Source organism: Alosa sapidissima, chromosome 17 (assembly GCF_018492685.1).
Source record: "Alosa sapidissima isolate fAloSap1 chromosome 17, fAloSap1.pri, whole genome shotgun sequence".
Taxonomy (NCBI): domain Eukaryota; kingdom Metazoa; phylum Chordata; class Actinopteri; order Clupeiformes; family Clupeidae; genus Alosa; species Alosa sapidissima.
The window spans coordinates 5648241-5665174 of record NC_055973.1 but is presented as its reverse complement, the minus strand read 5'-3'; the positions used below and the strand labels follow the sequence as shown (position 1 = coordinate 5665174).

Below are 16934 nucleotides of genomic sequence, written 5' to 3'. Positions count from 1 at the left end.
GCGAGGCGAGGCGAGGCAGCGATGTCATAATCTAAGCCATGGGTGGATCAGCTGTGAGTAGTGTGAACAGGCTGTGGTGAAGAATGAGAGAGGAGAGACAAGCGGTGCTGGTGTGTATGGCAGAGAGAGAGAGAGAGAGAGAGAGAGAGAGAGAGAGAGAGAGAGGGAGAGATAGAGAGAGAGAGAGAGATAGAGAGAGAGAGACATACAGAGGGGTCGGGCGGCTGCTGAGCAGCCGTGGGATTTGACGCAGAACCAGACCCCCCGGAGGCAGCGAAAATAAAACAATATTTATCAAAGTACCAAGGCCTCTGAGAGAGAGAGATAAAGAAAGAGAGAGAGTGTGTGTGTGTGTAAAATATATGGGGGGGGGGGGTGCACAGGGCAAGTTTCAGGTTTCACATTCTCATGTTATCATGTAATAAAGACTTGTCTTTTTCCTTTCCCTTTTCAAAACACATGAAGCAACATTGTGGTCACTTGTGGTTGGTGGACAGTCTGCTTTTCACAGTTTTATAATCAGCACCTACTAACTGCTGGACTATGACTTGCAACACCTTACAAATGTTCACTGTAGACTTTTATTTGATTATGATTTGGTCTCTTCTTGAGAAGCTCATAAACGTATACAGATCTATATTCTAAATCAATGTTGTTACTTCAGGAGAGATTACTGGGGCCTTCTGTGTATCTTTAGGACAACAGTTCATAACAAAAGCTTTCATGCATGTGTGTGTCCTCTCTGGGTTGGGCATATCTTAGCATGTATGTATGCAAGCATGTGCTAGTGTGCAAGAGCTAATATCTCTAAGTGTATGTTCATACATATTTGTATGAATGTAGGTGTAAGTATGCATACCGTATATATGTCTTATCTATGTTTGCGCGCGTGTGTGTGTGTGTGTGTGCGCGTGCGTCCATCTGCAACTGGGTGGTGCTACAGTTGCAGGCGCAGTGTTAGTATTGGTGTGTGTGTGTGTGTGTGTGTGTGTGTGTGTGTGTGTGTGTGTGTGTGTGTGTGTGTGTGTGTGTGTTTGCACCTGCTGGGTCTGTAATCGGTGCTGCAGCTGCAGGTAGAGCTTGTTGGGCTGTGTGTGTGTGTGTGTGTGTGTGTGTGTGTGTGTGTGTGTGTGTGTGTACCTGCTGGGCCTGTAGTCAGTGCTGGAGCTGCAGGCGGAGCGTGTTGGGCTGTGTGTGTGTGTGTGTACCTGCTGGGCCTGTAGTCGGTGCTGCAGCTGCAGGCGTATGGGCTGGTTGGGCACGACGCCGGGCGGCCTCAGCCCCGGCCGCTGCATGCGTAGCTGGATAGGGTAGCCGGGCCGCTGACCCATCTGCACCGGCATGCCGTGAAAGCCGGCCGCCGCGGGGTCCTGCAGCGGCCCGTAGCCGCCCTGAGCCATGTGGCCGGGGGGAGGGCCGTACTGCTGGGGAGGGTAAACCGGCAGCTTCTGGTCCAGCAGCAGGCTCGGGTCCTGACCAGGGAACTGCTCCTGTTCCAGAGGCTGACTCTGATGGACAAGAAAACCCACAAACACACACATAAGTCACACACACACACACAAACACATTATAATGTGTATGCATGCACATGAACAGACATTAGAGCATGCGTATACCCATACACACAGTAGGAAACCAGCACACAAAAAGGTGCACACAGGCATGTACACACACGGTATGTTACTGCAACCAGAAATCCTAAGGCACTCTGTACCTTATGTATACATACACTGGCCGTGTAATTAATACCATCATAATTCTCCCTCTATTCCCTCCACTCAGCCGCCCTCTATACCCCACAAACAGCCATGTTACGGAACATCCCTCAAGACAGACAAACAGAAGTCCACAGTGGCTGCGAATGTGCGAGAGATATACATGAACAAAAAAAATAAAAAAAATACATGTGTTTTCTTGGTCAAAAACGAAACCGTAAGAAATCAAAATCTGTCATGGGTATGAGTAATTACGGGCTTGACTTTGTGTGTGTGTGTGAGCTGCAGCGCGGCCCTGTGCTGTAGTGAGGGACGAGCACAGTAGTGCGGTGGCTGTGGTGGCGGCTGCGGCGCTTGTGTTGTGCTTGTGCTAGTGCTTGTGCTGGCCACCGCCCCAGGGCTCCCGCTCAGCAGGCGCCGCTATGAGCCGTTATGCAAGTCATTACGTAAGGCCGCTCTGCCAGACCCTCTCACACACACACGCATGCGCACACACACACACACACACACAATCATACACACACAATCATACACAATCACACACACACACACGCATGCGCACACACACACACACACAATCATACACACACAATCATACACACACACATCACAATCAATCACACACACACAATCATACACACACACACACGCGCATGTGCACACACACACACACACAATCATACACACACAATCATACACACACAATCATACACACACACAATCACACACACACCACAATCATACACAATCACACACACACACACGCATGCGCACACACACACACAATCAATCACACACACACACGCGCGCATGTGCACACACACACACACACACAGGTGGCAAAGAGTCAGGGGATGGGGTAGACAAACACAGAGAGAGAGAGAGAGAGAGAGAGAGAGAGAGAGAGAGAGAGAGAGGAGGACAGAGGAAATAAGAGCAAGAAAGAGAGGGAGAGATCAGCCTTGTCAAAGAGAGAGAAAGGGAGAGGAGGAGGGAAGAGAAAGACAGAGAAAGAGAAGAGGAGGAGGGAAGAGAAAGACAGAGAAAGAGAAGAGGAGGGAAGAGAAAGACAGAGAAAGAGAAGAGGAGGAGAGAAGAGAAAGACAGAGTGAAAGAAGGGGAGATAATGGGAGTAAAATGCAACACGGTAGTGGTCAGCACTTCACATAGAGAAAGTCTGAGAAAGAAAAACATACAGAGAGAGAGAGAGAGAGAGAGAGAGAGAGAGAGAGAGAGAGAGAGAGAGAGTGAGAGAGAGAAAGAGAGAGAGGTAGGAAAAAGAAAGAGCAGCAATCAGTAGGTCAGATAGAGACTCGACAGATCAAGAAGTAAGAGCAAAACAGAGGGAGGAAGGATGGACAGAACGAGACAAGTGGAAGACAGACGCGGAGGTGAGAAGAGAAAGAGAACGGAGAGAGGAGGAGAGGAAGAGGACACACACACACACACCACACTGGCTGTGTCTGTGTGTGAGGAGAAAGACGACGAGTCGTACAACTGTACACATTACCGGTCATTTATTTGCACGCCTCGCATCATTTTCACATGCACACAGAATGTTGTGCAGCTACGCCAATGAAGCTTGTTTGAAATTTTAATTTGGCCATCACTGTATACGCATGAGAGAGGCAGAGGGAGAGGGAGAGGGAGAGAGAGAGAGAGAGAGCGCGATAGAGAGAGAGAGAGAGAGAGAGAGAGAGAGGATGCGCGAGAGGAGAGAGAGAGAGAGAGAGAGAGCGAGAGAGAGAGAGAGAGAGAGAGAGAGAGAGCGCGAGGAGAAGAGGGAGAGAGAGTGAATGCGCAATGCTTTGGTAATAAAAAAATTTTGTTGTCATGCCAATGAAGCACTTTCAAATAGTGCTGAACTGAATGCAGAGTGAGAACAGAAACTTAAAGAGATAGAGACAGGAAGAGAGGAAGAATGGGGGAGGGGTGGGGGGTAGTGACATGAAGGAAAAAAGGACAACCAGACGGTGATATGGGAGACAAACTTGTAGGGAATCCAAGATGAAAGAGCTAGAAAGACAGAAGACAGAAAGAGAATTGAGAGAGAGAGAGAGAGAGAGAGAGAGAGAGAGAGAGAGAGAGAGAGAGAGAGAGAGAGATATTGTGCATACAGTGTCCACCTTCCAATCCAAATACTTTGCCAATACTGCACAAGGTTGTGGTGATGCCAATACAGAAAGAAAGAGAGAGATAAACACATACATATAGAGAGGGAAATAAAGAGAGAGAGAAATAAAGAGAGAGCGAGCGAGAGAGAGAGAAATAAAGAGAGACAGCAAGCAAGGGCAGACTGGGTGGATACACTCACCTGTCCCACCAGTGCGGGGATGCCGAGGGCCTTGTCGATCTCGTCCAGGCAGTCGGCGTCCTTGAGCACACTGTAGAGCTGACTGAGCAGGGCCCCCTCGTCAGTGGGGCCATCACTAGGGGGCGCACACAGCACATCCTCCTGGGCACCATACACCGACCTACACACCCACACACGCGCACACACACACACACACACACAACCACACAACCACACACAAAAACAGAGACTTAGAAAACTTTAATGTCCTCGAGAGGCAATTTGTTGTACAGTACAGGCATGTCAACACATAATCCACAACACAAACATTGAACCAGACATCTACAGCACTATTTATCTAGCACATAACATACACACATCAATAAATAGAATACAGTAAAAAGGAGTATATTGCACTTCCCTAAAAGGCCTAATGTCATAAATAAATAAAACTAAAACTACTGCACAGTACTTCACATATATTCCTCCTGCCATACCCCTCCCCACATCTTATTTAATTGGGTTATTGCCATGGGAATTAATGAGTTTTTTGCTCGGTTGGTTCTGACGTTAGGGTATCTATATGTACGACCAGAAGGAAGCGGTTTGAACTCCGCTGAAAGTGGATGGGTTGTATCCATGCAAACTTTGTCTGCCTTCTGTGCCAATCTGGTCAGATATAGTTGGTACAGGTCTACCTGTTGCTTACCAATAATTTTTCCAAAGGTTTTAACAATCTTCCCCAATTTGTTCCTATGTGTGATGAGTGTCCATACCAGCATACAATACAATAGGAGAGAATACTCTCGATAAAGGACTTGTAAAAAAAAGAGTCAACATTTTGTTATCAACATTAAAATAATTACATTTCCTAAGAAAATACAAACATTGTTTGCCCTTTTTTCAAAAACAGCATCAACACACTGATCCCAGGATCATTTATGGTCAATGAGAAGACTGAGATTAGCCTGACGAGCCAGACCCACATTAAAATGTGGGCACTCACCGTTCGCAGTGCTCAGTCCGAGGGGCGGGATAATCGGTTGTCTTTTAAATTCCCTCTGCACGCAATAGGACATGGGACGCTATGAGTCCCATGCGTTTTCCCACCAGTGGAGCTAGTGGGCTAGTTCAAACTTTTGCCAAGTTAAAAAAAGCTTAACTCTTTCGCCAACAGCAACATCCATCTTCTTTGTTTTCAAGTAGCAGGGAATTCATACCAAACTGTTGCAACTCTGCCATCAATCATTATGTTAAGCCCGCCTCAATCAACGACTCAATTACTCAATTACTCGATATACACAATTTGATTGGCCTGATAGAAGTTTAATTTTTCGAGCTCACAAGCCAACAGAGAGTTGCTAGACTAGCCCTGGAAGTAAATGTAGTTTGCTGCCGCTAGGGTGAGTCTAGATGTCTAGGCTAGACTGAGATATTTGTACTCCGTAACCATCTCCATCTCCTCTCCTCTTATCAGACTTGTATATGTATATGTAGTTCTGCTGATTGGCATCAAGTTATTCATGCCATTCAAACAATTCCCAGATGCACGAGTGGCAGGCATCTCTCTTTGATGCTGCCGATGAGCCCTCGGTGCTTTAAGGTTCTCCAGCCAGCAGTTCCACTCACCTGTTCTGGTTGGCAAAGGGCACCTGGTCTATGGGCAGCATGCTGTCTGGCCAGGGGGCCGTCTGATTGGGTGGCACCTGCTGCTGGGAGAATTGGTGCGCCACCATGCCCATATCCATGTTTGCTTGTCCTGCACAAACAAACAAACAAACAAACAAACAGTTTACAAGAGCGCTCTGTAAACACACCTGCTTATAACACTTGAGTCCTAATTGCACAGGACTATTAACTACTGTATGTCAGGCAGACAGAGAAGAGAGGGAAGAGAAGAAACAATGAGAGACCGACAGAGACAGATTGATGGAAGAGAAGAGAAGAAAACAGGCATGGTCTAAACTGATGGAGGGAAAACAGAGAAGAGAGACAAGAGAAAGAAACAACAGACTGAACGGAGCCGAGCCGGATAGAGCGAGAGAGAGAGAGAGAGAGAGAGAGAGAGAGAGAGAGAGAGAGAAAAGAGAGGGAGATACAGGGGACAAGAAAAGAGTAGTGTGGAGCAGACTAGGACGGATGGAGAATGGGTGTCTGTAGAGGTATGGAGGACACACAAAGACCAGTCCAGACAGGACTGAAGGCAGGAGGAGGAGGAGGAGGAGGAGGAGGGCCGAGGGGCCGAGATAGAGGTGGCATTACGAGCAGCGCGGAGCAGCTGATGATGAGCCTCACCCCCGGGCATCATCTGGGGCTGCTGCAGCATCTGTCTGGGTCCCGGCTGGCTGTTGGGCCTCATGGGCCCCCCGGGGCCCGCCGCGTTGGCCACCATGCGTCCGTGCAGCGCCCCCTGCTGGAGGCCCTGGGCCACGGAGGCAGGGGTCGGGGCCGAGCTGCTGACCGCAGGGCCATGGGGGCCCCAGGCCTCCTGTTGCAGGCCGGCCCCACGGGGACTGTTGGCCCCCATCACTCCTGAGGCGGGGAGAGAGAAAATACATCATAATCTAGCCACCATAGAACATGTTTTAACAATCCTAAACATAGAAATAAACAAACAAACAAATAAACAACTAAATAAATAAATAAATAAATAAAAGCTTCTCTGAATTCGGCTCTCTTTTCACCATGGATAAATAGAGAGCTCAAAATCTATGCTTAAGGCACCAAGTTAATGACACCATAGTACTACCAGAAAAGCCCAGCAATCCCCCCCCCCCCCCCGCCAAACACACACACACACACACACCTTTACCAATAAAGATATTTCAGATTATTTCCTGTCTGTTTGGTGGTTTCTGTATGACTGATGGTGGATAGTGGAACTGCAATTGATTTGATGCCATCTGTTAGGCATTTGAGCAACTCCTTGACATCCTAAGCACACCTGTCAGGCAGACAAACCCCTTTTCCTTCTATTAAGACCTAGTCGTTTAAATTATGATGTTAGAGAAACTGACTTGATCGAAGGCATGATGGACATCCTTATGTTCAACCATGAGGGAAAATAAAGAGCTCTTAGTCATTGCAATAAATGAAGAAAACATGTGGAAGTGCTAGAGGCCCCCCAAAGCCACACACTCTCACAAAGTCTTTGAATGACGGCCAGTTTCCTTCTCGAGAAATGTGACTCATCTGTGCAGTCGCACAATGCACAGCCACCACATTGCGCACATACATACACACACACACTTACAAACATGACTTACAGGTGTTTACAAACAAGCAAGCACTTATACACACAAGCACTCTATCTCTCTCTCACTCTGTCTCGCGCACGCACTCACTCACTCACACACACACCACTCTCTCTCTCTCTCTCTCTCTCTCTCTCTCTCTCTCTCTCTCTCTCTCTCGCTCACATACACATGGAAACACAGGCAGGTGCACACTCAGAATGAGAGCCCGCTTCGTCAAAGGAGTGGTTAGCTCTTCAATAACAAGACCAACGCTACCAACGGCCAATGTCTGGCATTCATATGACGTAACATGTTTTGGTCATCTCTTCCTTCTGTCTGAAGACAACACCAGACACAAGAGGCTGAGAAATCAGCGGTTCAGTCTCTGACCACGTGTGAGGGAAGTGCTTTCCACTGGTGGGTGGAGGGTGAGACAGAGGGCCCCAGACCGTGAGGGGAACATAAGCCACCTCGGCACTTTTCCACATTCCAGCCGAGCTTCACCTTCTACCCAGGTGTGATTTCTTTCATTAGAATGAAGCATTAGAATGAGAGCGACTGTGCCAACGCACGCCACTCGTTTCCACACCTTGTTGACTAACAGCACCTCAAACATCACCACTTCAATGGAATTCATTTCTCTAGAACCCCTGCTGTCTCAGAGGGTCTTGATCTACCAGACTGGATGTGTATGCCAAAGCATTGTTTCCAAAAATAAAAAGACTTTTATGATGACTTTATGGAACACCACCAATTCAGACACTTGTGCAATACAGACTACACAATTACACTCATCATCTTAGTTCAACTGAAAAGTGCACTTAATCCTGAGGGCAGGGTTAATGCAGCTACCCCCATTTAATCTCCTACTGACAGTCCTTCCCATAGCCCCTTATTACCACCTGTTAATGTCTCTCCTACTTGCAATCCCATTCTTACATCTATGAAGTGCACTCACCTTGTGGTAAAGATTCAAAGTGTACACTTAAAAGGGTGCACTACATACAGGTGGTTTTTGGTTCTATGATGCATTCGCACTCCTCACCCCCTGAACACTTACGTCCTTACATCATCAGTAACTGTCAGAAAAGTACACGCACGAAGAGACACAAGCCATACCCGAGGGAGTGTGTGTGAGTGTGTGTCATGGGAAAGGGCCAGAGAGACTCACCTGGGTTGACCATGACCCTGTGATTTCCCATTATGCCTTGCTGCTGCTGCTGCTGCTGCTGCTGCATCATGTATGGGCTGCTGTTCCTCATGAGGGGGAACTGACCGGGGGAGGCCTTGGCGGCCATGGTCATGTCTAGGGACATGCTTCTGGCTGGGGGAGCTCTCCCTCCCTGACCCGGCCTGGGGCCACCAAAGTCTGCAGCGGAGACGGGAGGGACAGAAGATAAGATATCTTATAATAAAACTACTTTATCAATGCAGAGGGGAATCTGGGGGGGGGGGAGGGAGAAAATGAGAGGTTATATTTAGATTGTGTTGTGCTACAATCTCTCGATTATCCATTTTGTTGTAATAACAATGATTTCATTATGTTTTGACTGATAGGTAATAATGGCTGATTGATATTTGGAATATTCTTTATGTGGTGGGCTACTGTGCAATTATTAACATATGTAATGGTCCAAAGGAGGAAGTTTGGTCACAATGGTTTACAATTAATAATTAATACATTTAAAAACACTACTACAAGTGAATACTTTAATTTCCTGGCCCCTGCCTTGCCCTGCATTACCGTCCAATCTTGTGTTTTGACTTAGGCACTGGGACGATGTACCACGATCACGCATGTGGTTTTGGTGTGTTGACAAACAAACAAACAAGCAAGCACACAAACATCTCCCACGAGGAGCACGAGCTGGATTAGGCCGTCAGCTCCACTCATGCCCCAAGCAAAGCTGTTCTATTACCAGAGCATTATGCAACACACACACACACACACACACACACACACACAGAGGGTGTGGCAGGGGATATCTAATCTCATTTCACTAGGTATGTGTGAGTGGGCGTACATGCGTTTGTGGGTGTGTGTGGTACAGGTTGAACAAGTGTAAAAGTCTGCGTAAGAGTCTCATCCTCTAAAAAGTGCAGAGTGGGCACATAACATGCAAACTGTGCAACATATGAGCTCTTCCATGCACAGAAGTGTGTATCAGTGTTTTCTGTGTTAGTGTATAGATGTGAGTGAGTGTGTATGTGAGTGCGTTATCAACTCCTGTACCTCCGGTACCTCCACTGTACACATTCTACACATACGCGCACACACAAACACAGACACACACACACACACACAATTGGCCACTCACTGGCTGGTCCCATGGGGGGGAAGGCCTTGGGCTGCTGGTTGGGGCCCATGGCGGCGCCGGCGTCCTGGCTCATCTGCAGGATGTCGTTGATGATGGACTGCTTGTCCATGGTGGCCGGCACCGAGCCGGGCCGGTTCTCGCCGAACTGGCTGTTCTGCAGGTCATCCAGGATGTCATCCAGCTCACTCGACTGTATATGCGCGCAAACGCACGCACACACACACACACACACACACAGGGAGAGAAAAGATAAAGATAAACAACTTGATTTGTCATTTCCTGAGAGTGTGACTCTTGACCATTTCATAGTGTGATCCATCGGAGCATTTTCTCACTCTTCACCACAGGTCCCACTAAAGGTCACTAAATAGCGTGAGGAGGAGGCAGGCGGTTGCACTCAACACAGCTGCTGCTTTGGTCAGAGGGGTCTACCACTACCTTCCACTACCTTCCACTACAGCAGGGGAACTACTGAATGCAGAGTGTGTGTCCAGTGTGGGGACTCCGTGTGAGGAACAAAGGTTTTCAAAGGCATTGAGAGATGGACGTATGGATCAGCATTGAACTTCGCTCCTGTTCTGTGACCCTCACGTAAATTCAATTAAACATCTACGAGCATCTAACCTCAGTCACAAAGTCATGTCATACTGTGCAATATTTGGACGATCAGAACTTGTCTTACACAATATGGCACACAAAGTCTTGTGCAGGCCATGGTTCTTTCCAAACTGGACTACTGCAATGCACTGTTAGCTGGCCTAACGGCTTGTGTAGTGAGACCACTGCAGATGATTCAAAATGCAGCGACATGTCTGGTCTTTAAACAGCCAAAGAAACCAATGCAACTCCTCCGTTAGTTATTCTTCAACTCCAGAATTCAACACCAAGAGGTCACAGTCAAGACTTTTTCCATCTGTTATTCCTTGTTGGTGGAATAATTGACCTAGTGCTCTTCGTTCTACTGACAGTTCAACAAGCATGTTTGTATACATGTTTGCTTATGTTTATGGCTATTGTTATGACCATTTGCTATTGCTATCATTCTGTCATAATTATTTAGTCTTTTACTTATAATCAGTATTTTTTATGTAGGCAATATGACTACATTGAATAATGTTTATTGTTATTGTACACTGCGTCTGCCAAGAGCCATCACCATATCCATAATATGAGATACAGTAGATGAGGTGTGTGAGTGTGAGGAGAGGGATAGTGAGCGCTGACACACTATGTGGCGAGTCTGTGAATCTGGGGCAGGCATAACGTCATGTTAAAACAGGTTATCCAAATGCTTGTACCCTTCGCCACAGATCAGCTGCAGGACTCCATACACACACACACACCTCCATTAGTGGAACACATGCTACAAGGTTGGGCGTCCGCCTGACTTTCATGCACAGCATGCATTTTTAACGGTGTGTGCTTATACTGCGCTCAGCCACTGGTGGAGTGTCTCCAAAATCCAAACACATGCGATCACAGACGCACACACATACACACACACACACACTTAACAAGCTGGGACTGAAAACAGCAGGGGGTTTCTTGTTTGGTTTTTCCTGTTTATCTAATGGAGGAACAAAAAAAATGTGGACTTTGCTTCGAGCCACTGATATTCTAGCAAAACCTCTTCTTCTGTGATCTTATGCTAGGGTTGATAAAGATAGCCTCTAAAGAGATAACACATAAACAAACACACACAACTGTGCATTTATCCAAAAAGAATGCGCAATGCAAGTAAGGAGAGCAATCGGACTCAGCAGCATCAAAACAACACCAAAGCTAATCTAAATGGCTTTATAATGCACTGCCGCTACGCTACCACACCGCAAGCAAACATTTACTGCAGTGTGTATACATTCTAATGAGAGACAGACGAGAAGGAGAGAGACTCGAGCGAGATGGAGGGAGAGGTGGTGATAAATGAGTGTGTGCGTATGTTGGGAAGACAGAGAGAGATTGAGACTGTGAATGCGTGTATGCCTTTTAGTTTGACAAACACAGAAAGTGATCGTGTGTGTGTGTGTGTGTGTCTATGTGTGTTTTACTTTGAAAAGAGACAGAGAGCAAGAGAGCTGGGAGCATATGGAGAAGTCTGTTCCGCTAAACGGACAGCAGGGGGCAGAGCGACAGACGTCTCTATTAACTCGCATGTCGGGCTCCTCGCAAACGAAACTCAACAGCATGGCGCCATGCAACATTCATGAGCACATTCTAAATGGGACGTTTTCTCCTCACAGCACGCCGGAGAGCTGGCTTCTAGCTCTCATCACATTAACACACACACACTCACCCACCATGGACAGACCAGTGTGACACACACACAGAGAGCCCTTAACGACTCGTTAGCGAGTATGCACAGAAGTACTCGCTAACGAGTGGCCTTGGAGGAGTGTGTATGCTAGATAATCCTTACTGTAGAAACAGGCATTGCTTCCGGACAGAACATGGCCTGACCAACGTCTCTGTACACTGTGTGTGTACACACACACACACACACACACACACACACACACACACACACACACAGGCTTGTCCACTGGTGGTCTTCCTAGCCTGCTTTGAACTGGTCTGGTTTTGTCGCGCTGTGAGGAAGTGCCACTGAAAGACAGGGTGTGTGCAGAGAGAGTGAGAGAATGAGAGGGAGAAAGAGACCAAAACAGAGAGAGAGAGAAAAGAGAGAGGAAGCCTAATGAGGTCACTCATGGTGGAAGGATCCAGAACACTTGGACTAACTGGCTGGCTGTCCCCAACTCCCTCTCTCTCTCTCTCTCTCTACCCCTCCCCTCCCTTCCTCACTCCCTCCCTCCCTCCGTGCCTCTCTCTCTTTCTGCCCTTTGCCATGGAGACAAGCTGTTGATTATCTACAGCCCCAGTCAGTCAGTGTCTTTCTCCATTTCTCACCGTCTTGCTCTATGCTCACTAAATGCCTCAATCTCGTATTTCTCTCACTTGGCTTATTCACTCATTCACTCACAGACGGACGGACGGACGGACAGACGGACTTTACTTCTTTCTTTCGCTCTCCATTGACCTCCATTGGGGGGGGGGTGGGGGGTGGACCCCATCCAGTCCAGCCCTGCCTCTGGCTTACTTCCTCCTGCCACCCCACAGCTGGCACTGGGGCGGACAGTGGGCCAGTTCAGGTCCGCATCCACCCCAGCCTGTGTCTGCTCTAGTCCTCTCTATGGAGCTACAGCTCTTCACTGCTGAGAGGCATGAGGGGAGAGAGACACTCACTGTGTGTGTGTGTGTGTGTGTGTGTGTGTGTGTGTGTGTGTGTGTGTGTGTGTGTGTGTGTGTGTGTCTGCGCATGCCTGCAGGGGGCATTTGTGTCTGCTTACACAGGTCTGTGTACATTTCCCTCAGTCTGGACGTGCATGCAAGCATGTCTGAGCGGAGCTGTGTATCTGCATATGTGTGTGTGTGAGAGTGTGTGTGTGTGTGTGTGTGCGTGTGTGTATGTGCGTTTACATGAGTGGTGACAGTTAACTTCCCCGCTCGGTGTGCGTTGTGTGTTTGTACGCTTGTGTGTATATAGGTATGCATGTATGTATGTACTGTATGTATGTGTGCGTGTGTGTCTGCGCATGTGTGTGTGTGTATGTGTGTGTGTTTACATGAGCGGTCACAGTTCATTTCCCCGCTCGGTGTGCGTCTTGTGTTTGTTTAGCCATTTCTCCCTGTAAGGCCAGCGAGGCAGAGAGTGCACCATTTACTGAACACAATCACGAGTCTCTCACAGCCAGCCGGCCTCATCAAGCCAATTACAGCACATACACACACACACACACACACACACACACACACATCTGCTGGAGGTTGTGCATGTGATGTAGGACAGGGAGAGCTGCAGAATCACAGGTGTGTGTTTCAAGTCAAATCTATGTCCATGTCACACAACAGCTGAGTGTGTGCGCGCGCACGTGTGTGTGTGTGTGTGTGTGTGTGTGTGTGTGGCGTGTGCGTGTGCTTGTGTGTGTGTATCAGGTATGTCAAACGGTGGTTAGGGGGAGAGGTAGGTGATTCCAGGAATGAGAGGAGGTGCTGATTAGACAAACCCCTGTGGTTCGAGGCACACCCTGCTGTTTACACACACACACACACACACACACACACACACACAAAAGTACACACACAGTCACTAACCATCATGTATGCGCACACAGCTGGCCTGCATGCTTCTCGCACACCAACTGCATTAACACGTGCTCACCGCACATAAACAACTTCACCGCACACACACACACACACACACACACACACAAGTAGCAGCAGGGCCAGGTTGGCAGTCAAACAGCTCTGCTCTGATTTCCTATTCAGCTCTGCAAAAGCCATCAATAATTCATCTATTAAAAACAGAGAGAGGGTGACCGAGGAAGGAAGAGAGAGCAGGAGGGAGGGAGGGAGAGAGAGAGAGAGAAATAAAGAGATGTAGAAAAGAGAGAGGGGGAGAGAGGGCACAGGGGAGAGGTTGTGTGTGTGTGTAAGGAAGGAGGGGGAGTGTGTGTGTGTGTGTGTGTGTGTGTGTGTGTGTGGGGGGGGGGGGGGGGGGGTGGCATGCCAACTCCAAATATTACCAATAAAGTGGAAGGACGACGATGATGGAAACATGAGGCTGGCAAGAGCCTTAATGAAGTCATGACTTCCTGCACAGCTCCCACTAGCCCACTCCTCAGAGAAGCCAGAGCCAGACAGGAGAGAGAGAGGGAGAGAGAGGGAGAGAGAGGGAGAGATGGACAGGGAGAGTGAAAAGAGGAGTGAAAGGAGGAAAATAGATGGGAAATGAGAAAGGGAGGAGACAGAGAGGAAAGAGGTAAGGGAGAGATAGACGCAGACAAGGAGAAAGAAAGAGAGAAAGGGAAGAGACAGAAAAAAAGGAACAGAAAAGGAGAAGGAAAACAAGATGAAAGTGTGAGGCAGAGGGAGAGAAAGAGAAAAGATGGAGAGAACGAGGCCCAGAAGGAGCAAAAGAGAGAAGGAGAGAACGTAGGGAAGAGAAGGAGGAAAGAAAGAAAGAAAGAAAGAAAGAGAGGGAGAGAAAGATGTATGCATCTGGGCTGGTTTTCTTTGGCCGAGCCCTGGCCTGCCATTAAAATGACACTAATGAATGCCATATTGTTTAACCCATTTAAAGTGTGCTTTCATCACTATCCAACTGTGAGGAGAGGAAACGAGTGCCTTTCTGATGCAATTAGGCCTAGCCTGAGCAGCGGCAGCTACAACTAGCTCACATGACCCACCCATCCCACCCTCGCCACTGCCCGCACCTCTTCCTCCTCCTCCTCCTCCTCACACCAAAGCTCACCTGCTCTGGGGACTAGCCATTGCATTCCTTAACATCTCTATTTCTGTCCGCTACGGTAGAACACAGGTAGTCTTCGCAGTCATGCTTTGCGGACGCTTTTTACTGAACGTCATTGCTGTCCATCTCCAAGTCTTCTCATTCCTTCGCGGTCTTTCTTTCACTCTCAACCACTCTGTCTCTGTCGCTTTCTTGACATGGTTCATTTTCTCCTCTGTGAGTCTCTCTATCACACACTGCCTCTCCCTTGCTGTTTGGCTGTGTTTACACAATTATGTGACCCGATTAGAATGTTCTTTCCACACATATGAGACAGATTGAATATGGTGGGGTTTTTTTTAATGAAAAGAAAACGAGTACAGTGATGAAACCTGATTTGTTTTTTTTTCAGATCAGATAAAGAACTGAACTGAACACTCAACTGTTCAAACAGCACTATCCACCCATATCTGATATCTAGGCAAGTGGAGATTAAGGCCATTCAGTGTAGCCTCTTGACCTCATGGTCTCTGTCATGTGACAGGTAGCTAATGTGAATCCCAACACACCACAGGGAATTAGGGCCAGTGGAGCAGTTCAGGCACATAGACAAACACAAACTTATAAGTAGGACACTTATAGGAGTAAGTCAACACTGTCCTAGCCGGCAAAAAACCCTACCAAATAATGGGAGCCCTTTGCCACTGACTGATCTGTGATTGTGGCCTCAGGAACGGCACTCCAGTAAAGAGCTCCAATGGGATACTGTCGGCGCTCTAGCGCTTCAGGTGCAATGCTCTGGCAAAGAGCTTGGGACGTTCCTCTGGCTTCAGTCGCACGCATGCCTGCCTGTTGGTTGCTATGGAAATGCTTCCTTTACCTCTGTTACAGCATGTTCCCTCAACAAGTGTGCACGCACGTGTGTGTGTGTCTGTGTGTGTGTGTGTTTACACAACAATATGCTCATGTCACATCCTTGCCATGGAATATAAACAGAAAATATGGGTAAAAGGCCAAACTATTTGGGTGTGAAGATGCAGTATGTCAACTCCCTCCGTCTCTCTACCCATCTACAGCCTGGCGGTCTTTACAGTACATACATCTTCATTGCAACACTATCTCAGACTGGCAGCAGGGTTATGCTTCCTTGGCTCTCGACTTCATCCCTTATCCCCATTCCACTACTCTCTCTCTCTCTCTCCCCTCTCTCTCGGTGTCTCTTGACCGCTCCCCTATCCCCACACCCAGCTAAAGCCTCGTCACAGCCTAGTGCACTCTGGACTTATCGCTCGGATATCACCGGAACATCAGTCTAATATCACCCCTCTAGGATTTACACGGGATTACAAGGGGCCTCCTCCCCCCCTAACACTGATAGAGAGAGAGAGAGAGAGAGAGAGAGAGAGAGAGAGAGAGAGAGAGAGAGGGGAGGGGGAGAAAGAAGGAAGATGGCAGATAAAAAAGACAGGAGGCTAATAGAATGCACAGAGATATATGTAAGGAGAGAAGGGGAGTGAGGCTGAGAAAAGGAGTGAGAGAGAGAGAGAGAGAGATGGAGAGATACAGGGGCATTGCAAGACACACAGCGATAGAAAATGGAAGTGAGAGTGTGTGAGGCAGAGAGAAACAGAATAGGAGACTACGAAGAAAGAGAGAGACAGAAAGCCAGAAGGTGGAGAAAGTGAGTGAGTGAGAGATGGAGAGAATGAGTGAGTAAAGGGGAGAGAAAGAGAGAGAGTGAGAAAAGTGAGCCATGTGTCTGCCGTCGTGACGTCTTGACAGCTCTGACTCAGCCGGTCAGGATGGCTTCATAGGCCTGCAGTGACAACACGCAGAGCTGGTGGCACCAGAACCACACCACACCAGACCAGACCAGACCGCCACAATCCTCTCCTCCCTCTCCCCCTCCACTCTTCCTCACTTCTTCACCTTCTCTCTCCCTCTCTCCCTCCTGCTTCCTAACCCCTCTCTCTGCTCCTGCAGGGAACATCTGGAGAATGTCTGAGGAGCTTGGTGCTGAACCTGCAGGTTTTAGTATGTCACTGAAATCCAGAGTGGACAACGGATCCAAGAGATGAGGTCCAGTAC

The 16934-nt window shown here is 48.1% G+C and overlaps 1 protein-coding gene across 1 annotated transcript in view; it reads right to left on the bottom strand.

Annotated features, from left to right (window-relative positions):
• ncoa2 (nuclear receptor coactivator 2) overlaps positions 1-16934 on the bottom strand; it is a 48418-nt gene that overhangs the window by 16798 nt on the left and 14686 nt on the right. The window contains 6 exon segments of the mRNA XM_042067434.1: positions 1209-1508; positions 4030-4189; positions 5638-5767; positions 6304-6540; positions 8416-8613; positions 9563-9752. Of these exon segments, the coding sequence (XP_041923368.1) occupies positions 1209-1508; positions 4030-4189; positions 5638-5767; positions 6304-6540; positions 8416-8613; positions 9563-9752 (1215 nt within the window).